Here is a 24,132-nt window from a genome sequence, read left to right as displayed (position 1 = left end):
AGCATATAGCTGATGATGACTGCTTCTAGACCAGAGAGGTTGTGTTTCATAGCGCATATGGTGTGGAAGGAGTAGTGATGCTTGCTTCAGGGTTTAAATCAAACAGTAGCAAACAGCAAGTAGGAGGAAAATGTAGGGAAGAAACACCTGACATTTTCTTGATCTTCCCTCTGGAAGAGGGGCTGCAGGAGCGGGTGGGCAGCAGTGCGTGTGTTTGCGTAGTTACAGCAGGAAGGCACACAGAGGTGCCTGCATGGCAGCTGTGTGCATCCAGAGCAATATTTTTCTGCCAGTCAGCAGGCTTTCTTTTAAATTGGTGTTTGGGTCCTGCATGTTTTCATCCTCCCTCGGTTTTCATCTTTCTCTTTTAACTACCATAAGGACCACCGGTGTCTGAAGTCACCTCTAATGGAGCCTCACGTAAGTGCAGCCAGCGCTGGGAGCAGGGAGCTCTTCACCTGGAGCTCAGCTTTAGGTGCTGTGCAGCCCTGGATTTGTTGCAGAGGTGTGGCATCTGCATTGAACCAAGGATGCCATAAACAATGGCGTCTTCAGTGCCATTTGAAAGGCTCACATCCCCAGCTCGTTTCCTTCTCTGCTGGGGAGTTTGTTTTGGCTGGGGTTTTTTTGGAGGCTTTCAGCATGTTCAGCCTGCTCCCAGGTGTTCCATGTTGGAACGCACGCAGGGGGTGGGTGCAGCTAGTGCCACTCTGATGTTCCCGGCCAAGCGCAAACCTGCAGTCCAGGGAGCTGGGGATGTAGGATAAAAGATGCAGCTGCTGCATTTGTAGATAAGATGTTTATATAGCTTGTGCTGTCAAAAGCACCAAACGCATTAACAGTGCCTCAGTCAAACGCAAGCTGAACTTTCTGTATGAGGTATGACAGCCGCCTTCTCTCCTGCGCCTGAATCCCCATCTCTGAGTTTTATGCCTGATCTGGGGCATCACAGCTACTGCGATGACTTTGGAAAAAGAGCAGCCCTCCACAAGTGCTCGGGAGCAGGCAGGTGGCACGGCTCTGCAAGTGACTGTGGGCTTGACTCACGCTTCCCCGTGTGCCTTGCTTTTCAGGTTTTTTTCCCACCAGCCAAATAAGCTTGTATATTGAGGAATCTCTCAGGCACTCAGAATTTAAATGTGATTCTGTTTATGTCAGTGAAATTCTTTGCTCATTCTCAGAGCTGTTTGTTAAAGCCACACAGTTGTTTGAAGTCAGTCTTGCCTGTATTTGATCCTGTCTCAAAGTGGTGATTTTTCATTTGTGACATCATTGCCATTTCTATGCCAAATCTGTGATGTCATGGTCCGACTCTGACTTCACCGCAGGGTCAAGTAGAGGGAGAAAGTGGAACATAATAGACAAAGCTGTAATTCAGGCAGCAGCTGGTCAAGTAAATTGCTTGGAGTGGAAATGTTCTCTCAAGCCACCTTGAGGAACAATGAAGTGGGACCTCTGAATGAGCCCGCTGTCTGGCCACAGCGGCCCCGCTGTCGCAGGCCACAACATTGACAGTACACTGTATCGCAAACACACACCTAGGGCTTGCCATCTTCAGAACCCTGGCCGCCTCTATGAGCCATGGTGTCTAGCTGCCTCAGGAGAGCTGTGAAATGTCTGTGACATAAATGACATAAACATTGAAAAGATTTTACACTGGTTTGTTTTTTTTCCTCACCCTCAGCTTTCTGGGGCGAATCTGATGACAGCAGCTCCGAGATAGAGGCTGCTTTGCGCCCACAAACACACAGCACAGAAGGAGACGAATTTGATGACTTCTATGATTAAGACTTCCCCACTCGCTTTTGGGAAGAAATAAATGGTATCATCTCGTACGTATTGAGAGTGTCACTGTCTGAAGTGCAGCTCATCACTTTATACTCAAAATTTAAATACAAAATAAATATTACTCAGTACTATACACAGCCTCCTTATATGTGTGCTTTCTCTTAACTAGTAAGTGTTTTCCTATCTGACGGCAATCCTGCCCCACCAGACTGAGCCTTTTTGCAATGTATTTGTTTCAGAGAATAGCTGAAGATGGGTCCCGAGATGCATCTCGGAGAAGGTGGACTAGCACGGTGCCTGAGCGTGATCACCTTGGAGGGTTGGGCTGTCTGTAAAACACCCTCTTCCTCGAGCAGGGAGATGCGTCCCTACATACGGTGCCTGTCCCGTTTCTTCGCTGCTGAGAGCCACTTGTCTGCGGTCCCCTGCTCACAGTGAGCAAGCATCTGCCCGGCAACAGCAGGGACAGTACCGGACACAGCCCCTGACTGCAACCCTTCCGCACGGCAGGGCTGAGGAGGCCGGCAGCAGCGATCGGGAATTGGCAGCAGTATTCATGGCCAGGTCAGCCTTGTCTCTGTTTTTCTGCGAGCTGCTCAGCAGTGACAGAGTGCTCAGCTTCCTCGAACCAGCCTGGCCGCTGCTGTGGTTGCACTGTGAACACACAGGCCGTCCTTTCCCGATGCTCATATGTATTCTAGTATTTTGCCTACAGAACTAGATGTGGTTTCAAAAAAAGCTAGCATTCTGGGTATGCATACATATGCTGCTCGGGGAGGGCTGGCATGTTTGATCTTTATCTTCTTCTGCAACAGATCAAGAAGAAGAAATTCATAAAACGTACATTTCTAATTCAGCACATTTTGGAATAGAGCAGCATTTACATGTGGCGAGCCCCAGTGATTTTCTGCTTTTACTTGCTTTGTAAAATCCACGCTGGCATTGCTGTGTGGACATCACAGTAATTGGATGACTCCAGGAGCTTCATGCATTTTTAATTTTCTTCTTTTAATTCCTTTTATCTAAAATTAAGTTCATTAAACATGAGATTTTCTTTCGAAGGGAGAAACCAGGGGACATATTAAAAAAAAATCTGTTCATAATTATGATAAGTTCAAAAGCAAAAAACAGCACCCCAATTAAACTCGGCTGCAAAGCAGCACTGCAGCTTTGAATATAGGCACCAATCTCTGGACCCAGTCCATCAAAAACAATTTTTAAATGGTAACAATATTCAGTTTAATAAAGAGAGTATGTAGTCTCTGAGACAAGCTCGAGAATATGAAATAAAGGCTCGCAGAAGGCTTGAAAATAAGGAGAAACCCTTACTGCAGATGCCTGCTGGCTTGCTGAATCTTGTGGTCTACAGCGTGGCGTTGGCAATGGTGCAGCAGCGAATGCTCCAACAATCAGAAAATCAGCGGCACAAGGGGTGGGGTGGGTGTATGGCCAGGGCTGATGTCAGGCAAGACAGCTGCACTCCACTGAAGGACTAAAGCTGGACCTGACGGAAGGCTCCAGCGTCCCCCTCACCACACTGTGCCAGGGTTTCTGAGCCCGTTCGGCCACAGGCTATTTTTGGATTGAGGCTCCTGCGACCCCTCCCTTCAGGGGCTGGCTTGCTGATATGGTCTCAGCCAGAAAAACAGCCAAGATCCTCCCGCCCTTCCCGATTTTTACCACACCAGCTCCCCATGTCCTGTGGGACTGCTGCCTGACAGAGAAGTCCCTGTACTGTGCGACAGTCAGGGCAGGGGGGCAAGGGATGGGAGGTGCGTGGAGTGGAGGAGGAGGAGGAGGACAGGAGACCACGCGAGGCCTCTGTGCCAGGCTGCTGCAGAGGGTGGCACAGCTCCCAACTCTTCACTGCAATGGCCAGCCTCAGTCAACACTTGGCTGTTGGAGCCATAGGGCGGGGTAATCGCAGGACCATCCTGCAAATTGTGACACTTGAAAACAAATTCTGCAACATGATGGCAATATGACCAGAAGGGCAAGCGCCCTGTCATGCTGCTGCCCAAGGTGGACCACCAGGTAAGTTTAGGGGCTTCTCAGTAGTCTTCCAACAGCCCGTTGGAGGCTTTGTGTGCTGCAGGCTGTTCACGTCACCCACGAGACCTGTACGGGGACTGATGTCTGAACCCACCGTCTTGAGGGCCAGTGCCTGGATCATCACTCCTTGCTGCTTTTTTCTGATCTTCCCTAAGCCGTGGTCATTCATTCCCGACAGTCTAGCCATCAGCTAAATGTAAGCTCACCGATATGTCATGCTGCAGACAGGCTATCGCTGGGTGATTTTTCAGTGAATGTCAGACCAAGGTTCGTGTGGAAAAAGTCCCTCGCTGCTCAGTAACGGTGCATCAAATCCACAGTGCTTTGTACTTTTAAGCTCTTCCTGAGTGATTCCAGGTTCTTGATGTCAGCCCACTTTATATCTCCTCGCATGATACAAGGCACCCATCACCAGTCTTTGGTGCTTTCCATTCCCTCAGTCCAGCTCAGCCACAGACATGCAACACATGACAGATGACAGATGGCTTTGGGAGCTTCTGCTAAGGCAGTATCTCCCTTTTGGTGTTTAAGCGATAGCCAAGTTCCTCCAGAGTGTTATTTATTATACTCTTACTGTGCACAGACTCATTAGATGCAAAACATTCTGCCAGTCAACTTTATTCTGCTCCTTCACAGCTGTCATACTGGCAGCTGGAGGACGATGACAGATGATGGTGATGGACAGGGGGACTGTAATCAATACAGCCTTAACAGATTTAAATCAGCATGCCACTCATCTATGGGAAATACTGTAAGAAAAGTCTTCCCCTGTTCCTGCTGTATACGTGCAACGACTTGGTGCTGTGTGCTTTTTTTGCATGTCATACGTACGCAGTCGTGAGGCGAAACTTCAGCTCGTGCCCCTGTACAAAAACAAGCTAGCACACGGCGGCTGGCAAAAAAAATGCCGGATGAGTGCCGTTACCTGGTGAGCTGAAACAGAGCCTGCGTGGGCGTGCAGCCTGACTCCGAGAGCCTGCAGAGAGAAGCGTACTGTACTTGGGAGCTCGGGGAGCAGAGAACTGCTGCTGCCTCTGGCCACTAACAGGGAAGCTGATGGAGCTGGCGGGGACTTCCAGGAGAGATGGTTGTGCTGAGGAAGGTGGTCATCCCCACTCCAAACTGGATGTAAAGCAGAGCCTGTCACCTGTTTGGCAACGAGATTATTTTTCTTTAGTGGCAGATTTCTGCTACTGCTTCCTGCACGAGAAAAGACTCCGTATTTTTCAGTTTGCTGGTGCACACCCTGGCACAGCAGCAGCCCTCCTGCTCAGCTGCCTCTGCCTTGCCTATCTTGTTCGTAAAGAGCTGTGCTTTCATCTAGCAAGTACCAGGCACGCTCCTCCACTGAGAATGCCAGGTCATAAGTTTCTGCAGCACGAGTTTTGATGTAGGATATTTGTAAGGGTTTGAGTTTTGATTAGCAAAACATAGATTGACTTTTCAGAGAAATGTTTGTTGCAGTATTAATTTTTTCAGCACTTGTTTACGCAAGTAATTATAAGATAAGATGATCATATTTCATTTGCATTTGCTAGTGCCACTGTCTTCTGTTTTCTTAAGCATTATCAGAAAACCAACTGATTGCCCATCGATACAAACCAACTGTTAATACTAAGCTGTCTTACTCTACACTAAATTCCAGGAGGAGGAAACTTCAATCAGGGCACATTTTGTAAGGAACAGATAAAGGACAATCTTTAGCTGATACCACAGATGTGGTGCCAATATAAAGTTGCTGGAGAAATTTATTCAAGTCACAGATTTTATTAAGAGGAGTGACAACAGAAAATGGCTTAACAACAGCTAAGTGAGGCTAAGAATAATGAGAAATACAATATTGGGTTAATTTGTTCTACAGCAAATTAGCAAGGTAGCAAGGTTCCTCTCCCCTCCCCAAATTAGCGGCGTTGACTCAATAAGCACTGCTGAGATTTTGTTATTTTTATTAATGATTTCCAGGCTGCTTTTTTCATGTCCTCGCCCCTGTTGCTGCCCTCCTAATGAAGTTGGTGTGTAGTGACAGGACACAGCGGAGCACAGAATCTTCCTCGTGTTAATCCTGTTTAATACCTTAAGGTTTAATTCCATTTCAACATTGTCAGACAGCTAACTTAATACTATTTGCTTATGCAACAGGCAAACCGATGGGATGGGGGTTCTTTAGGCTGCTTCTTGCAACCGTCACATATCGCACCGAGCAATTTTATGCTCGCTGCTGCTGCCAATGTCCCCATGGCCTCTCCCGCTCTCCCACCCTCCTGCCAGTATTTCGATGCTCCTTTTAAACTGCTGCCAACAGCCCCCTCTCTCCTCCCGAAGGGGCAATGGCCTCTTCCAGAGCCTTGCCCCTTGTCCGACTTCCTCATGGCGAGGCAGGCTCACCAGAACGGAGAGCAGCCCCACAGCACGAGCCTCAGCAGAGCAGCCATGCCCTGAATTATTTTTCTCATGTCTTCTGCCTCAGCCATCCCACGACAGCATGCCATTGTGGTTTTTTTTTAACGAGGCCGTTCATTGAGGGGCATTTTCCCACAGAGCCTTGCCTGAGAGAAGGGTGGCATGCGGTGCCACCTCAGACCACAAACCGCTCTCAGGCTTTTCCCTTCCGCCTGTCACCGACGGGCCAAAGGAGCAACCCTGCAAGCCGGAGGGCTCGGGGGCCCAGCAAGGACCCCCGGGAGGGCAGGGGCCAGCCCGAACAGCAGCCCCTCCGCTCCCCGCTGGGGCCGCCGCGGCAGCCCTGCACCTGCGCGCTCTGCCGCGCCCGCCCGTAAGATGGCGGCCGCGCCGCGTGCGCCTCACGTGACCTGCCCCCACAATGCCCTGCGCTGCCCTTTGCCCCCGGAAGCGCTGCTCGCTGCCTCACCGGGCGCGGCTGTTGCCGAGAGCCGCGGCCGGCCGCCCCCGCTCCCCTGGCCCGCTATGGGGGTCCCGGCCTTCTTCCGCTGGCTGAGCCGCAAGTACCCCTCCATCATCGTCAACTGTGTGGAGGAGAAGGTGAGGCGGGCCGCCCCGCAGCCTCCTGTCCCGGGACGGGCCCCTCTAGCGGCCGCCCCGCGGCTGGGGGGGCTGAGGGAGCGCCGGAGGCCGGGGTCGGGGCCAGCGCCGGGGCCGCGGGACCAGGGCCGGGGCCGGGGGCCGCAGGCAGGGCCCGGTGGGTGTCGCCTGCCGGCGCCGGGCGCAGCCCGTGCGACGCCACTCCTGCCCCTCTGTGCTCTCTCGGCCGCTCCCGCTGCCTTTTCGAGTGGGGTTCGTCGGTCTGGGGTTTCTTTCTTTACTTTTTTGCGTTTGTGTTTGGTGGTGGTTTCTTGACCGGGGGCTTTTAGCCTGGCTGGAAGCAGCCGGCGTGGGGGAGAAGTTAGGGCTGCTGCTCGGCTTGTGCCCAGCGGTGCGGACCGGGGGGGCAGAAGCCGAGGGGGCAGGAGCCGGGTGCCTCGGGCAGGTTTTTAGGCCCCAGCCGGTTTGTTGAAGCCGGCCCTCCCGAGCATGGTGGCCGCTGCCTTTGCCGTGCCTCGGGCAAAACAAGTGGATTTTGTGAAAGGGTTTGGTAAAACTTCTGGTGAATAGCGGGTAGTGGGGATACTTTTTGCTGGTTCTTGTTTTGTTTATGTGCTTGTTCTTCGTAGTCCCGGCTTTTCAACAACTTTTTTATAAATTACAAGCTGAAGGAAGCTTTAGGACTTGTTGAAAACAAAAGTGAAGCTGCCTGTCTTGGAAGGAGTAAGGAAATGCTAGTGTGAATGGTTAAAGGTAACTTGTGGGCCTGGAAACTCGTCTGTCTCTGTGAGATCATCCTGTTCTCAAGCAGATCAGTTCCGTGGTGCTGCGTGTGAAAGCTGGTGCCAGCACAAGGGTGAGGGTGGGAATGAGGCATTTGAGAAGAAACTGAGCTGTCCCTTTCTAGCTGCACGAGTTTTGTACAAGATTAAAACAATGTCTTGGTGTACATATGGTCATACACTTCCTTGGGCTCTCATTCTCCTAGCTTTTCAGTACTTCACAATTGTATCATTTTCAGATCTTATTATTTTTGTCAGTCTTTTCTATCATATATTAGTCCTTCTACAGCTTCCTGCTTTAGCCTGATTTTCTTTTTTTAATGTGCTCACAACGCAGCAGGTCATGCTTGCATCCAAGGCTTAAAACAATTGGTTTAAATTAATTAAATTTTAAATTAAAACTGTAATTGGACTCTTTAACCTTGAGCAGGTTCAGCTTTTTTTGGTCTTGCTGGTATTTTCTAGTATAGAAGTATCTCCTGCCCAAACATGAAGCTGATTTTCCCAAAGACGTCCTCTGAAATCTGGCTTTTCATAGCACCAGAAGATGCTTTTTGATGAAGACTTAGTCCTGACCTAGTTGCTGGGCTCCATGGGTGGTCTTTACTAACCTGCAGCTCACAGTAGGTACAATTTGTTGACTACTTTGAGCTGGCTGGTGTCACAGTCCACTCAGTGGACTCATGATGCTTCATTTACTATGATCTTGAAGCGCAAAATATCAAGGTGACCATGCCAAGGGGTTATGCCTTGATCAAACAGCACAACTTTATTGTTTGCCTGTAAAGCGGCGTGTAATAGATAGTGACAGGAAGGGAAGAAAAGGTAAAGTAAAAAAGAAAAGGGAAGAGGATTATAGCTACCGCCACGGGTCCAAGGCGTCCCTATGGTTCTTCTGATTGTCATGATCCTTGGTGGGGAAGATCTTCAAAGTTCGGTTGCTAAGGAGCCATCTTTTATGCCAAACAACACACCTTGCTCCTCCTCTGGCCCATGGATTGTTGCCAGTCTCCACCTTCTCGAGCAAGGTTACCAGCATGTCCAAAGAGGAGTGCCCGAGGTGTGGTTTGCCTTAGAGGCAGGTAGCTTTAGGCCAGGAGGTGTGTTTTTGTATTATAATGGTATTATAATGAAGAAAATTCACGTGAAGTTCAAGTTTTCTGGTTTGTTGCTATGACAGCGGTTGTGATCCATCTTCTGGAAAGCAGTTATGCGGCCTTATATAGTCATTCCTTTCAGTCCCAGGTAGCGGCATAGTACTCCTCGTACCATGCAGTTCTCCTTCCCAGGGTCTTTGCATCTTGGTGTCCATGAGGACCACATTCCATCTCCAGGTCTCTGTTGGCAATGTTGAGACAATATAGTTCTCTTTGGGCTGACTTACAGCTGGTCACTGCCTGCAGTTGATGGCTGGTGTTCATCCCGTCCCTCGCACCAGCACTGAGCTCTGTATGGTTACCTGGGGAGCGCTCTCTAGGAAGTAACAGCTTGAAATAACATTGCCTTATATTTTGCTAGGCCCGTTCTCAGATCAGCTGGTTCCTTTGTGCACATCATTGGAGCCACACGTGAAGGCTTGTGCCATCCTCAGGGACATGGTGGGAGGTGGAAGGTAATGGGGAGGATGGGGTTGTCTTCCTTCAGCAACAGCACAGGCTTGCATTGGATTTGAATAGCTGCGCTGTGATAGCTTCACAGTGCAATGAACACGATGAGGTATTCTCTTCAGGGTTAACTTAGCCAAAGTTTTTCCAAGAAGATGAAGTCTCGAGTTCATGCTTCGTAAACTGTTTTTTCCTGTATGCTTTTCCAAATAATTCTGTCGTCTTTTGTCAGGTTGTACTAGCTGCGTTCTGCCCTTCGTAATACTGTTTTTGATCCCTGCTGCCAAGCATGTGATGTGGCTTCTGCCTGCTTGCTACCTCCTGTCCCATGGGAGAGACATGCCTCCTGTTTGGGAAACAGTGTAGTGTGAGGAGATGGAAATGTGTAGGCAGGGTAGAGAAGATAAGGGAAAAGAGAGTTAGGTAATTGAATTATGTATTGACGTTGGGTGGTTTTGACTGCATGTGTTACCTGCCTGCCTTCAGCGAGATTCCAGCATATGCAAATGGCAGGCAGTTCGGTTTTAGTATTCAGTTCTTGTTACAGTCAAGGTGTTTTTGCATTTCAGATTCGGGCAGTGAAACAGAACCATAGATTTGGATTAATTAAATGTTGCACAGTTAAAACTGTGAGATACTCCTTTTGTTTTTATTACAATTGTGGTTTCAGTTAGCCTCTCTCAGCATGATGTGTGAAGTTTAGTTTACCTGTAGCTGCAATAAGTGGATTTTTTTTTATTCCAGTGGATAGGTAAAATCTGAGGATTTGTGCTCCATGGGGAACTATTATAGAAGCATGTGGTTTGTGGGTTTACAAGTGCAGCTTAATCACCATTTGTATGAGTGTTTGCTCTGGAATAAGCTGTTGGCAGCTAGCAGTGATTGTTCTGGTTGCTTTACCAAACTCTTGGGTTTTGTGCCATCTCTCATGTGACCTATTCTGAGCGTCTGGGCAACCCTTGGTTCAGAGGGCTGTCAGGTACATATCTCGTATTTGAGTAGCTCTTTCCACCAAAGCAGGGAACTCACAGAGGTGAACAACTTCTTTGGTTATAGTCAGCATCACAGCTGGCTGTATGGTCCAAGCCATTCATTCACCAAACCCCCTTTTCCTCCATTACGCCAAAAGTTCACGTGTGCGAATGAACACCTGTTTCAGCAGTACAGTTAGGCTGTGGAGGCAGCAGCTTTAATAGTTGTCTGTCATATTTGTAGCCACGCTGGCAAGATAGCCTTGGCACTCAGTAACCGCGAGGTGAAGTTTAGTTTTGGTTTTTTGAAGCAGTGTTCTTCTGATCAACAGGATGCAGATAGAGCTTTGACAATATAAAGTAGATTCTTTTACAGGTTTGTCTTAATTGTGAATGGATGTTTTACACTTTTGTCTTGCAGGCTTGTCCAGCTGTTTCTGGATAATGCTTTAAGATCAGTTTATTTAAAAGTAGTCATAATTTAAATAGCAAATATATCTGCAATCTGCAACAATTAAATAGTTTGCTCTAAGAGCAGGAGACATCATCACACATTTGTAAATTATTAAAAACTTATGTTAATCTTTATGCAATCAAAACTGCTCAAATATTTAGGTACAATAAAGGTTTATATAGTTTTGGTTTTACTGAGTTTGTGATTGTATGTCCCTTTTTTTGGGTCTTTAATAATTGGCTTGTAGCAGCAAATGTTCTTTATTAAAAGAAATGAAGAGATACAACAGATTCCGTTGGGCCAAGTTAGGTTTACCATAGCTGAAATGTCAGATCCTGATGTCCTCATCTACGTTGCTTTGTTCCAACTTAAGAGCACGATGCAATTACAGTAAGGACAGCACATGGATAAATCATATTCATTAAATTTTTTTATATTTAAATCTGGTCATAAATTTGAGAGCATACTAGGACAGTAGTGAGAAGCTGTAGTTTGTCTTACTGTAGATTAATTTAAACTTCTCTCACGATGTAATCAGCTCTATGTGTATTTTAGGATTGCTATAAATCTCTCTAATCAGAAATTTTGTATCTCCCAGTAGCTTGTCTCTTCGAAATATTAAAAAGTTGATCCATGTTCTCTTACCATGCTAGATTATTTCTTTTTCTTAAATCTGATTAATCTTCTTCTTAAGCTGAGCAGGAAGAATAAGAGGAAGATCTTGAAAATAATATAAAATCCAGGAGAGACTATTCTTAATCAAATTCATATGAATTAATAAAGCTGCAACTAAAGTATCATATTTGAAGATCTGTTTTCAATGGTTTCAAAAGAGGCTGTAGATTAAAAGTGAACAGTTTAGTTATATCACAAGAGATATCGCTACCAGATACTTAAACCTTTTACAAGGCTGTTCCATTAAAAATCTGATAGGTTTACGAGAATATAATGGTGAAGTTGCTGACACAGCAGTATGCAGATGAAAACTGAATGGCTTTCGAAGACATCTAAAAGAGATCATGCTTATTTTGCTATACCTTCAAGACTGAAAGTAAGATCTGTGAGGGGGACAGTTTTATTTTACATATCACATAGTCGTAAGCCTTTGATATCTTCTGAGTCACAGTTAGCTCTGGCAAGAGGTTTGATGAAAGATCAAGTAGAACACAAGGCAAGCTTCTCGTCCCATTATCTGATGTTAACCAGAATTAATACTCTTCTTTTAAAACTGTAGGTCTTGGTTGCCCAGAGTAACTTTATTAGAACTGCAAGCCACAGTACAGTGTTTGCACCTGACAGTTGGTTTCTGCCAAAACCATGTGATTTGTGTTTGTGCGTTCTAGAAAGTTCAGAAAAGGAAGCAAGCAGTAGTCGAGGTTTCATCTGTCAGGATTTAACTAGTTTGGGTGAATAGTATAGGAAAGATGCACACTGGCAGAAATTTCACCTGGTTTAAAGAAGTGAAATAGAAGGTCTTAGTGTTCGGTTATTTAAAAATGACTTCACAAAATTGCCCTGAAAGAATTGCATACACCTATAACTGTGAAAAATGTGAATACCAAATAAAGACTTATTTTGCTTTAAAGGTTTTAATTTTTGCCTTTTAAGACTGGGGCAAGTTCAGCTAGTTCTAATGATACTTTAAGCAGGAAAATTGCAAGGAAGTCAATGATACAATCTGTAAGGTGTTTTTTTTGGTGTTTTTCTCCTTTGGAATCTGATAGTTTGAGCTCTGTATCAGACCTGGGAAACTAATTTAATGAGTAGCGGGCAGCAAGTCTGCAAACAAATTCAGAGGGAGTGCTTGATGTTGGTTGATCGGCTGTGGATAAGTTTCATGTGAAGGAGGGGACCAGCAGCACCACATCTTTCCCTCCTGTCTCATGCAATCCTGTGACTGTAGTCTTACATGTAATAAAAAGACATTCATTTCCCTTCATTTCGATTTATGCCAAGCTCTTCAAGAATACGCTTCTTTCCAACTTTATGATATGTTATAAACCTTTTTGGTCATAATTTCTCTGAAAATCATTTTACTTTTTCTTGATCAGCTCATGTCTGTTCCATGCTGTTGGTTTCACAGTGGTTTCAAATTCAGTGGTTTACACATTTGGCTGGTGGTCTTGCTTCAGAAGGGAGAATGTAGAATTACTCATGATAGCTGTGAGAGTGTTGTTAACTGCCGTTTGACCAAACTTTAAAAAAGAAAACAAACCAAACCCACCACAAACAACAACAACAACAACAACAAAAAAAGCCCCAAACCCAAAAAAAAAACCCCAAAAACCCAAAAAACACCACCACAACAAACTCCCAAACAAAACAAACAAAAACGGCAAATGTGTGGTGAGGAAACAAAACTGGACCTTGTAGAGGAGGCACCCTTTGAAGCACTCACTGGTGTTTCAAAACTGCTTGCTCTGACAGCTTGAGAGAAGGGGGTAAGGTTTTTTGCCTAGGTGTTACAGGGCTGACTCCAGTCTCTGCTCTGGGGCTGGCGAGAGGGACTGTTGTCTTCACCTAGGTAGTTACTTGTCATCAGCATGGCAGCGTATGCAAAAATAACATGGGACTATTTATCGCTTCCAGTTCAGCTGAGATTTGTTTTCTTTGTGCTTCTGGGTTTACTTTTTGTCACCTGTTGTAAGTGTTCAAGAATGTCAGAGTAGTACAGGAATATGGGTGCCTGTAGGTGGTTTAGGGCAGTTGTAAGTTTGCTCTGAGTTTACAGTCTGCACTGTGGCCTGAGTTTCTTCTTGGTTAGGCAGCAGCCTGACAGTGGAAAAAGTGCTGAGGTAAAGGAAGTGAAGCATTAGAGTAAAAAGTTTACTTATTTTCGGAAGTAGAAGGTAAGGACTGGGTTTTATTTAGCATTTCAAATATAGCCACAGAAAAACACAGAGACAGGAGTTGAAGAGTTCAGGGTTTGAGGATCTCGGTGCATTGGACAGTCATGAGGGAAAGAAAGACATGTGCCCAAAGCGGAGGTTTGGCTGGTGGGACCTGAAAGGATCTCCTTTCTTCGTGTAGTGGAATTTGAGAGAAGTCCTCTTTCTCATTAAATCTCATCGCCCTTTGCTTACCAGGATGTGCTGATGTACTTTGGGAAGCCTGTCGGTCATCAGTGGGGCTCCAGTATACCATCAGCTGTAGGTGAATCACTTTTACTGCCCTGTCTCCCCCAGCTATGTGTGTGACTTAAATATCAGATTGCAGCGAGAAAAGGCAGAGGGGCAGGTTTGTTTGGATGTATCAGTCTGGGGATAAAAAACTAAGCATTAAAAGCAGGAAAACTTTGATTCTTCTTGGTTATCTTGTTAAGGTTATAGCATCATATTATAAACTTTGAAGTCCCTTTGCTAAATTTCGAGGGAGTCAGTATGGTCTTGGCAGTAAAAGGAATTGCTTTCTTGAATAACAAAGTGCTATTTTAATAGTGTAAGCATGCATTTTCAGGTAATTATGTGGGTAGCGCGAGTGTGTACATTAATACCTCTGGTTATTTGTGATACTTCTCTAATCAAGTACTGCAGTGTTTGTTTCAACTGCATTCACAGGCGAAAGAGTGCAATGGCGTCAAGGTTCCGATTGATACAAGCAAACCTAACCCTAACGAGGTGGAGTTTGACAACCTGTATCTGGATATGAATGGTATAATTCACCCTTGTACACATCCAGAAGACAAGTAAGGCTTTTTTTTTTTTTTTCTTTTTACAAATAGAATTTATGGATAGCATTTCAGATGTTAAATTGAATGCTCTATGTTTTAGGCCGGCACCCAAAAATGAAGATGAAATGATGGTTGCTATTTTTGAGTATATTGACAGAATCTTCAACATTGTAAGACCAAGGCGACTTCTTTACATGGCTATAGATGGAGTAGTAAGTATTGATATATTTAGTTCCCAGTAATGACTGTAAAATTAGGGTAGATGCCATCTGCCTATATACTTGTGTTAATTTAGTTATGGTGAAGGTAATTAAAAGTATTAATGGGGTTTGTTGTCCACAGTGTTGTATGAGCTGGCTAATGTAGTCTACTGCAGTCTGAACTTTGTTTCTGAAAAGCAGGAAACTTCTCTAAGACAGTAATGCTCCTCCGTTCTGTGGCTTTAGTAATAATTCATGCTGCAGGCTAGGAAAGACCAGAAAACCATTGAAGCAGACTCACTTAAAATGGGCTGTGACTTAGTTGTGCTGTGGAATATTTCCCAGGCTAACCTTAAGGGACATTTGAGGCTGAAAGCTTGTCTTTTGCTATTCCTGATCCTCGTCTGCCCTCAGTACATCAGTTGGTCTAATGAAAGATACCATCCTTTTTAAAACTTTGCTTTACTGAGTATTTTTCTATCCAGCTTGCATATTCTCACTGAGAGATGCCAAAATGGTCTAGCAGAGACTGCTGGTAGGACTTTTAAGCTTTGGCTGGTTTTCTAGGCTTTTCAGTTTCTCAAAGGTAAAATGAGCATCATTAAGTAAAAAGTGTTTTTAACGTGAATTTGAGTGCAGGAATTCTTAACGTGTGTGTATGGAGAAGTAATCCAAACAAAATGTTGATGTAGTCTTTTTAAAAACCCCAGCTGAGCTGCTGTAAATAATAGCTCACTACTGTCTGCTGTAGTCTTTTTGTTTTCAAGAGTTATGAATACAAATGTAGGAGTTTCTTGTTGGAAGATAGGTATGTAAGAAATAATGGGTTTGGATACATGTCACTAAGTTTCATTTATTTTGCCAGAGAAACTTTGAATCCTTGAGCTTTGTGGGGTTCTGAGATGGGAGTACAGTTGGCTTTACCTCACCGAGAAGCTTAAGAGACCTAGGCAGAAACGTGTCCAGCTCTCTGCGCTGCCATGAGAGCTAGTGGTGATGTGAGACAGGGACAACAGAAATCACTGTTTCGGTTACAGTTTAGACTGATGTCTTGTTAAATGCTTGTATAATTACAGACTAGCCTATTTCAAAAGACTGGTCTTGGCTGCCAGAAACAACTAGCAGAAAGGAAGCCGTTGTCCAGATGCTATAACTGATTTAAGCATTGTGATACTGTTTTTTAGGCTCCACGTGCAAAAATGAATCAACAGCGGTCAAGAAGATTCAGAGCATCAAAGGAAGGCATGGAAGCTGCTGAAGAGAAGCAAAAAATAAGACAAGAAATTCTGGCAAAAGGTAAAGCTGTGACCATATCTGAGGTTTTTCAAGTGAGAGTCACCTTGTTTGTTTTGAACACTTCAGGAAGGGATGTCTTGCTTAGTGGATATTCAGATGTGCATTACCAGGAGGAGGGGATAGCAAGCCTACAGAAGAATGCCTCTGTGTTTTCCAAAGTTAAGAACTAAGATAAAACAAAATGCCACTTTTTTTCTTCTGCTGTCTCCTGCCTGTAATAGATTTGTGTTGAGTACTCTTAGTTCCTTTAGAAGAACAGGGATAAATGTAGTAGTGGGAAACTAGCCAGCTGTCATGAAAGTACAGATTTCTAGGGTTTGGTGAAAGGATAGTTGAGGCTTAAAAGCAGGGATCAAATTAAAATACTACTCCACAGGAATAACGAACTGTGAGCAAGAGTCGTTCCTGGGCAGTGGAAACTCTAAACTCGGTGAGGAAACAAAGTCAGTGCAACTTTCGAAGGGTGACAGTGACGTGACTCACGTGAAAGGAGCATGTGTAGCTGACGCATGCTATCTGGGCTGGAGCAATTAATTCAGGTGACTGTGTAGGAAGAACGAATGCTGTAGCCCAAGTGAGATGGCCATTATGTAACTTAGAAATTAAAAAGGGAGGACAAAGACTTTTTTTAACGTTTCTTCCTGTAGCATTTCGAGACTACGAAGACCCTTTATGAAGCTCAGAGATGAGAGAAGTTGATGTAACCCTGTTTGTGAGCCCAAGTGAATAGATAGTGGAAACATAGGGGAGAATATGTAAGAAAATGATTATTTCCTAATGTTTTATGTCATTTAGCAAGCTTAGTTTCTTTGATATTTCTTTCACAGTCTTTTGACAGAATAGGTAGTGAAATCACTTTTCTGAAGTAACAATGTTTGTAAATGTACTAACACCTTATTTTGAGATTACAATAATGTAATGGTAAGAGCTGCTTTAATTTTGGGGAGGGGAGTGTTGTTTTTTTTAAAACAAACTAATTTTCAGTAAGTGTTCATTGTTATCAGGGGAGCCATCTGGGTTTTTATTATGCAAAAATGTTTTTAATGTTCCATGTTGATTTACTTCTGTTAAATGTTTTTATTGCTGTAGGTGGCATTCTTCCTCCAGAAGAAGTGAAAGAGAGATTTGACAGCAACTGTATTACACCGGTAAGTAGCCTTGCACTTTAACCAGCAATTGCCAGTGTCTGAATGAAGGTTTAATATATTTTCTTCTGTCACTTTTTAGGGAACTGAGTTTATGGACAATCTTGCTAAATGTCTCCGCTATTACATTGCTGACCGTTTGAACAGTGACCCAGGGTGGAAAAATTTGACAGTAAGTTTCACAGTTTCGTACTTCAGGAAAATTAAGGTGATCTATTAGGCTGGGTTGAGATACAATTGAAAAGTATAAATTTAAACAGATTTGTCTCCTCTTCTGGCACTGTGCTGTTGTTAATCATGGACCAACTTGCACATTCTGCTGGGACTTCAGTGATAAATTTCATCCTAATAACACAATTTAACAGCACCATTTGTTTTGATTTCATTTAAGAGCAATAAAAAGATTTGATAATAGAAGCCACAGTCTGATATAATGGGAGACAGGGTTTCAGGAATACTTTTTCTTCTTTTGGGGAAAAGTGTCTTAAGTATATAGTATATGTATTATTTTCACTATTTCTTGTTTTAACTTGCTTGCTACCTCAGGTAGGCTGTGTTGTCTCCATTATTCTAATGATGGATGACAGTAGATGACAGGCAATGAAAATAACACATACTAGTTTTGTTGTATTTTTGGACTAGTCTCCTGTTCCTCGACCACTCCGTATCTGCTGAGTTTTGTTTCTGACAGCCCTGTCTTTGCTCTGTACGAGAGGGCAGCATAGTCAATCTTCTCGGATGCAGCTGTCTGGTTTATTTTCCAGAAGCTGACTGTTAAAGCGGTCTAATTAGAAGGCAGTTGACTCTGTTTAATTCCCCTCCATCAGACATGAGTTTTACAAAGGCTAATGTGCATCTGGACATAAGTGTAAGGAGGTGTATAATGTTGTAATGTATCCAGGTATGTGCAAGTTTAGAAGATCTAAAGGGAAGTGGGCGTGTGTGCTTTATCTGTTAGTTCTCTGGAGCATATTTTGATTGCCCTGACAATTTATCAGGAAACTACAGATATGTTAGTTACCACTGAAATTATCAGGTCATTATTTGAAACAATACGTCAGCTTCATCCTTGAATTAGTAGAGAAAAATGAAGGTCTATTCATTGATTCCAAACTCTTAAATAATAATTTCATTTTGAGTCAAAATATTTTAGTTAAAACTACAAGGTAGAATTTCAGATGTTCATGTTAGATTCAGTATTCCATATAACTACCTAAGTTGTTTTAGTTTCGGGTTTTTTACTATGGCAGCATAAATTGTTTACATAATTTAAATGTTTTGCAGGTTATTTTGTCTGATGCTAGTGCTCCTGGTGAAGGTGAACATAAAATCATGGATTACATTAGAAGACAAAGAGGTAAAATTCAAATAAATGCAAATGCTTTGTTTTAAATTAAGATATGGTCAGTAATGATTTATTTTACTTGACTTTGCTTGACTAAATGTAACTTTCTTTTGTATAGCTCAACCAAACCATGACCCAAACACTCATCATTGTCTGTGTGGAGCCGACGGTGAGTTCTCTTTTGCTAACAATATGTCATATTAAGCTTTCTTGTGCTGTTTTCTGATTGAGTTGGGCTTCACTTGTATTTGTGTAAGTAATCCAGTGTACTTTTTTTGGTTTTGGAAGTTCTGTGTAATGTATGGGGAAGGACCTAGCACTGTCCATAGCTGAAGGGCTAATTTTCACTTCGTTGTACTATCTGGGTGGTTTGTGGGTAAGCACATCTGTCTGTTCGCACTTGCTTAGGGTAGAATGTACTTTGCTTTTAAAACTGGGTGTTGGGGTTTTTTTGTTTAAAAATCAAGCTTTTTTTTTTTTTTTATTCTTCATTATATTTTATTCTTCTCTTTTGGTCGGTAGCTGATCTGATTATGCTTGGGTTAGCTACACATGAACCAAACTTCACTATAATTAGGGAAGAATTTAAACCAAATAAACCCAAGCCATGTAGTCTGTGTAACCAGATGGGTCATGAAGTTAAGGATTGCCAAGGTTTGCCCAGAGAAAAACAAGGCAAGGTAAGAATTTGCTGATTTCTAGAAATTCTTTTTGTCTATAAGCTCGTTTATGCTTTAATGAGATCTTCAAACTGTTCTTGCTGTTCGTTTTGATTGAAACATAATGCAAATTATATTATTGAAATTACCCAGTGAAAATTACACTTCTGTAGCACAAAAATCTTGTACCAAACCTAATGTCCTCACTTGTGGTGTTCTGTTGTTGGGCTGGGTTTTTTCCCACTGGTGTGAGAAAACTATCACTAAAGACATGCAAAGTAGCAAAATGCATGCTTGGCACAAGAATTTGAGAAACTGTACTTGTATACCTCTTAACTCCTTTCAAAGCAAGCCTGTAAAACTGAGCCGGAGAACTTTAAGGTGAGCTTGGATATAATGCAACTCTCCTTTTATTTTAGCATGATCAATTTGCAGACAGTCTTCCTATGGCTGAACAAGAATTTATCTTCATCCGATTATGTGTTTTGCGAGAGGTATGTTGAAGCAGTTACTGTACCTGCTTTATACAAATGGGACTTTTAAACTCCATACAGAGCGTTTTCTAATGTCCTTTTGTGTGTGTGTGTGTGTTGCAGTATTTGGAAAGAGAACTCACTATGGCCAGTTTGCCTTTCACCTTTGATTTCGAAAGAAGTGTTGATGACTGGGTCTTTATGTGCTTCTTTGTGGGAAATGACTTTCTTCCTCATCTGCCTTCTTTGGAGATCAGGTACATGAGAATATATGTTTTCTTATCCTGCAAGTATACATTCTGTGCTTTTAAATTAAAAAAATCTCCTGGGGTTTTTTTGTTCTTAGGGAAGGAGCAATCGATCGCTTGGTTAACATATATAAAAATGTGGTGCATAAAACTGGGGTAAGTCTTTTTACTTTTTCTTTAAAAACATCTGTGTGTTTGCTGCAAAAAAAGCCTTGTTTTTCAACTATATTACTTTCTAACTTGCAGGGGTACCTCACAGAAAGCGGTTTTGTCAACCTGCAGCGAGTCCAGATGATCATGTTAGCTGTTGGAGAAGTTGAAGATAGTATTTTCAAAAAGAGAAAAGATGATGATGTAAATTTTTTTTCCTACATTCTTCGTTACATTTTGGTTTTAATCAGATGTGTTACTGTTAAACTGTTACGGCCCTTTAACAGGATAAGAAAAACTCCAAACTTTGTATTTTTTTCTTATAATCTATAGTGACTTCCTCCATACACAAAAAAGAATTGCACGCTTCCAGTTGATTTTCTGATTGTTACCCCAAGTAACAGCAGAACGAAAACTGTGTGCGAGTTCTGTTACTGCCTGCAGCTTTTTGAATAGCAGCTATGAAAACTGGAGAAGGAATGTTTTTTTAATTTGCTGCAGCATGTGGAAGTGCAAGCCAGGAGCAGGGGTGAAATACTGAATTGGAGTTCTAAGTGCATTCTTGTCTTGCTGTACTTCCTGTCATTTGAAATGTGTTTATAAATTGTTATTTTGGTGTGTCTCTGTAGTTTATGCAGCTTTTTGCAGACATCTTCCAGTTCACTAATAAAGTTCAGGGGATAAAACACCTTGTGAATTAAAGGGCAGGGTTGTGTTTACTTTCCAGTCAAAAAATGCTCTGCCAGTGCTGGCAAAATGTTTTGTTTATAGTTGCCCCAGCCTGCACCTCTTGAATATCAAATTGGCATTTCCACTTCAAGTTTTCAGTTTGCGTGGCCTAAGAATAAGAAATATCTTCCTTGAGCCACCTCTTTTCCTGTTTTGAGGACTTTAGGAAAGTAGAAGAGACATTACTTTTTTTTCTTGGTGGCTGTTCCAGTGCAGGCAAGGAGCTTGTGCCCTTTGACACTGCTGTCACATTGAAGTAAGGCTATAGCTAAACATAGCAGATGATACAAGCCATTACTGAAATTGTGGGGCTTTGAATGCACAGCTACATTTTTCCCCCGTAGGTTTTCAGGGTAGGTTAGAAAATCTCGCGTCTGCAAATCCAACGGAAAATTGACCTATGTCTTGTTCAGAACATTATGTAAAAAACCTATGGCCTTCCGGTCAGTAGAGGATTATAATGAAATATTTTTCCAGGAAATCTGTATGTTTTACTGATTTTATTTCTCTTTATTCTTTGTCTAGGATAACTTTAAAAGGCGGCAAAAAGAAAAAAGAAAAAGAATGAAGGTAAGTTATTTCCTTTCACAATGCAAAAGCTAACAAGAATTAAAATGTATACTATAGTTTTCAGCACATGGGTTGGTTGAAGCTGCAGTTGTAATCATGGTATTTTCTGGCCTTTTATGTAAACTGTGTTGCAGTAGAATAAAAAGTAGAGTGTTTTTTCATGGCTGTTTGTAGACTGGGGCTTCAAAAGAAGGAATTGCATATTAAAGACTTCTTAAGAGGGAAAGGAGGGACAGTGTTGCATGCACTGGATGATAGCTGTATGTTGTTTCCCTCAAATTTGCACTTTCAAGATTATTTAGTGATGCTTCAGCATGGTCACTGTACAGGAATTCCTTTTCCATGCATTGACACAAGTAGTCTCAGCAGTTGTTTTGCCAACGGCAAATAGAGTTTAGTCTGAGTTTCAAGTTAAATATGTGTACCAGTTTGCGTTAAATGGATTTGCTCACTTAGAGGCATGTTTCTAAAAAAGCAAGGAAGGCTTTCCGCAAACTATAGTTACCTTGCGTTCTGCCTGTAAACAAGTCGATGTTGTCAAAAATCTCTCCCTTTCTGACCCATGTAAATCATATTCTTTAAAACTGTGTTATTGAAATGATGTTGAATTTTCTTCTATTAACAAAATAATTCTGATATTTTAAGTGGGCTCTTGTGTGTTCATTTCAACATAGCTCTTTGTTGTTGGTTAGGGCATACAGGTAAGCGTAGCTTCCAGAACTTTCAGGGCATATGATATCTCCCTCTGAGTACTATCAAGATCTTGTGTGTATTTTTTAAATTACATATTTTCTGACTATTCCTATGAGAGTGGGAGAGGTTGTTCACTTTGCTTACAAAGAATACATTCTGGCTAGTAAGTTAGACGAAGTCTCGCTTCCGCCCCCCACCCCAAGAAGAAACCTGCCTTTCAGCCCTTGTAGAAAGAACATGGGCACAAAATGTAGGGGTGGGTTGTTTGGTTGGTTTGGTTTTTTTAAAGAGCGTAATAAATTATAGGAATATAAGGATCTCACTTGAAAGTGTCATCTTATATCTGGTTGTGGTAGTTAAACACAACTAATTTAAGCTGAACTAAGTAAATTATGCTTGTTTCATATAACATGTTAATCCCAAAATTGCAGGAGAGCGTTATCATGCTGCTGTGGAGATTACACAGCTTTTTCAGTATACTTGTATATATTTATCTTTTAGAGGGATCAGCCTTCTTTTATTCCCGGTGGACAGTTTTCCCCTCAAGCTCTGGGAAATCGATCTAGCCCTCAGGCAATCAGTAACCCTAGACAAGCCGCCTTTGAGATGAGAATGCATGACAGGCAGAATTCTGTAAGTAGATGTTCAAAGGTATTTCCACGTAGAAGGGGAAATAATCATCCTGTGTTGCTCTGAACACCCTTTTCTCCACCCCACCAAGCTTTCTTGAAAAGCAGACACCAAAACATTTCTGTTTTCAAGGAAGTGGCTTTTAATACCCAATCTTTATTTATTTTGTGAATAAAATGGTGTTTTTAATGTTTGGTATGATACTGCTTGTTAAATAGCTCTGGGAGGGCAAGTGTGAGGTGAATGCATCCAAGTCAGATACAGGGGCTCTTCTCCCTGAACTTGTTTGCCACTTGCAGAGTCAGGTTTAGGAACTTCCTCAGTAGCCTTGTGAGAGACACAAACTGAATACCTGAGCTGGGGGTCTTTGCAGTTACCAAAAAGAATATTAAAACGCACAGACACATAGATATTTTGTATTTTGGAAATCTGTGATTTGCATGGGTACATGTTTGTCAGCTGATTTTACTTTCCAAAGCATTGCTTCTCACTGAGAAGAGGAGAAACTTAAATGAAGCTTTTGGAAAGGTATTAGGAAGTGAGAGGAAACTGGAAATAAGTTGAGTTCTGTGTTAGAAGTCTTGATTGTTAATTTTAAATAACAATTATAACTAAAGTTTTATTTCTGAGCACAAATCTTTATCCAGTGAACAAATTAAAGGTCCTTTTCATCATAAAGATGTGTATTCTGTCTCCTAAGAATAAATAAATACAATATGCTTTTTCCAAATATAATTTCTGCTATTCTTCCCTTTTAGTCTTGAAACTTTTGCACATGGGTTAGGCAAATCAGTTCCTTTATGGAATGGGAAAAGTTTCTTTTAGACTCTGTAGTAATAGAATAGATAAATTTGAAAGGCGTTTAAAAGATCAGTCATGAAGAAACTTAAGAGTATTTCTGCCAGTTCTGAATTACAAGCAGCGGGTTTTTTTACAATAATCTGCACGTGCTTTTTTCACCATTGCTGTGAAATAAAGTTCTAACATAAGCTGTTAGGACTACAGAAAACAGTTGTATTCGGAAACGGGAATATATCAGAAATGGCATGTTTTATCAATTTATGCTATCTTGTTCATGCATTTTTTTCTTTCTCAAATATAATGAACTTTTTGCCTGTTTGTATTAATGCCTGCCTTTTAATACAAAGATGTGGTTTTCTTCTCTCTTGCTCCTTGGCTTAGTAGTTTAAGGATTGTGTAGCTTTTGCCTTGAGTTTTGGGGGAACTAAAAATAATGCATGTGATTATCACGAAGCTGTTAATTTTAACTTGAATTGGAAATGCCTAATAAATCCTTCCCCACCACCACCTCCCCCCCCGCATTTATCTGTAATAATTCTGACCCTAGACAACTTCATCATCTCCAAATACCAGCCTCACTTCTGATGGCAGCCCATCCCTGACAGGAGGAATTAAGCGGAAAGCTGAAGATAGTGACAGTGAACCTGAGCCAGAGGATAATATCAGGTGAAGCCATTTTTTGTAGCACTTTGTTAGCGAATTGCTGAAATAGATGCAGTCTAATTAATGCCATTTAGCTTAGAGCAGCAGTGCCTTCAGATGCTTTTCTATGATCTTTTTATCCACCAGTAATTAATGTGGAGGGTTAGAATATTCACTAAATTCCAGTGAGATGTGTAAGCTATAGCTGTTAAATCTAAGTATCTAGATTA

At 42.5% G+C, this 24,132-nt stretch overlaps 2 protein-coding genes across 13 annotated transcripts in view; both read left to right on the top strand.

Annotated features, from left to right (window-relative positions):
* KIZ (kizuna centrosomal protein) overlaps positions 1-1,921 on the top strand; it is a 51,116-nt gene extending 49,195 nt beyond the window's left edge. For 6 of the 8 annotated variants that reach the window (XM_056357849.1, XM_056357847.1, XM_056357851.1 and 3 more), the window contains one exon: positions 382-1,678. In XM_056357849.1, the coding sequence (XP_056213824.1) occupies positions 382-539 (158 nt within the window). In that variant the 3' untranslated portion in view covers positions 540-1,678. The other 2 variants (XR_008825067.1, XM_056357848.1) reach the window with 2 other exon arrangements.
* A 4,759-nt stretch (positions 1,922-6,680) lies between these two features.
* Positions 6,681-24,132, top strand: part of XRN2 (5'-3' exoribonuclease 2) — a 52,527-nt gene continuing 35,075 nt past the window's right edge. For 2 of the 5 annotated variants that reach the window (XR_008825063.1, XM_056357845.1), the window contains exons 1-16: positions 6,681-6,840; positions 14,185-14,336; positions 14,422-14,533; positions 15,706-15,817; positions 16,907-16,965; positions 17,045-17,134; positions 18,247-18,319; positions 18,426-18,476; positions 18,830-18,987; positions 19,386-19,460; positions 19,563-19,696; positions 19,786-19,843; positions 19,934-20,041; positions 21,092-21,136; positions 22,331-22,462; positions 23,808-23,926. Coding sequence is in view for 4 of the 5 variants with exons in the window: in XM_056357845.1 (XP_056213820.1) it covers positions 6,766-6,840; positions 14,185-14,336; positions 14,422-14,533; positions 15,706-15,817; positions 16,907-16,965; positions 17,045-17,134; positions 18,247-18,319; positions 18,426-18,476; positions 18,830-18,987; positions 19,386-19,460; positions 19,563-19,696; positions 19,786-19,843; positions 19,934-20,041; positions 21,092-21,136; positions 22,331-22,462; positions 23,808-23,926 (1,553 nt within the window). In the remaining variant the exon portion in view is untranslated. The remainder of the gene's footprint in view (positions 6,841-14,184; positions 14,337-14,421; positions 14,534-15,705; positions 15,818-16,906; positions 16,966-17,044; positions 17,135-18,246; positions 18,320-18,425; positions 18,477-18,829; positions 18,988-19,385; positions 19,461-19,562; positions 19,697-19,785; positions 19,844-19,933; positions 20,042-21,091; positions 21,137-22,330; positions 22,463-23,807; positions 23,927-24,132) is intronic. The other 3 variants (XM_056357843.1, XM_056357846.1, XM_056357844.1) reach the window with 2 other exon arrangements.

This window comes from Falco biarmicus, chromosome 12 (genome assembly GCF_023638135.1).
Source record: "Falco biarmicus isolate bFalBia1 chromosome 12, bFalBia1.pri, whole genome shotgun sequence".
In the NCBI taxonomy this organism is placed as follows: Eukaryota; Metazoa; Chordata; class Aves; order Falconiformes; family Falconidae; genus Falco; species Falco biarmicus.
This window is presented reverse-complemented; position numbering and strand designations above follow the sequence as displayed.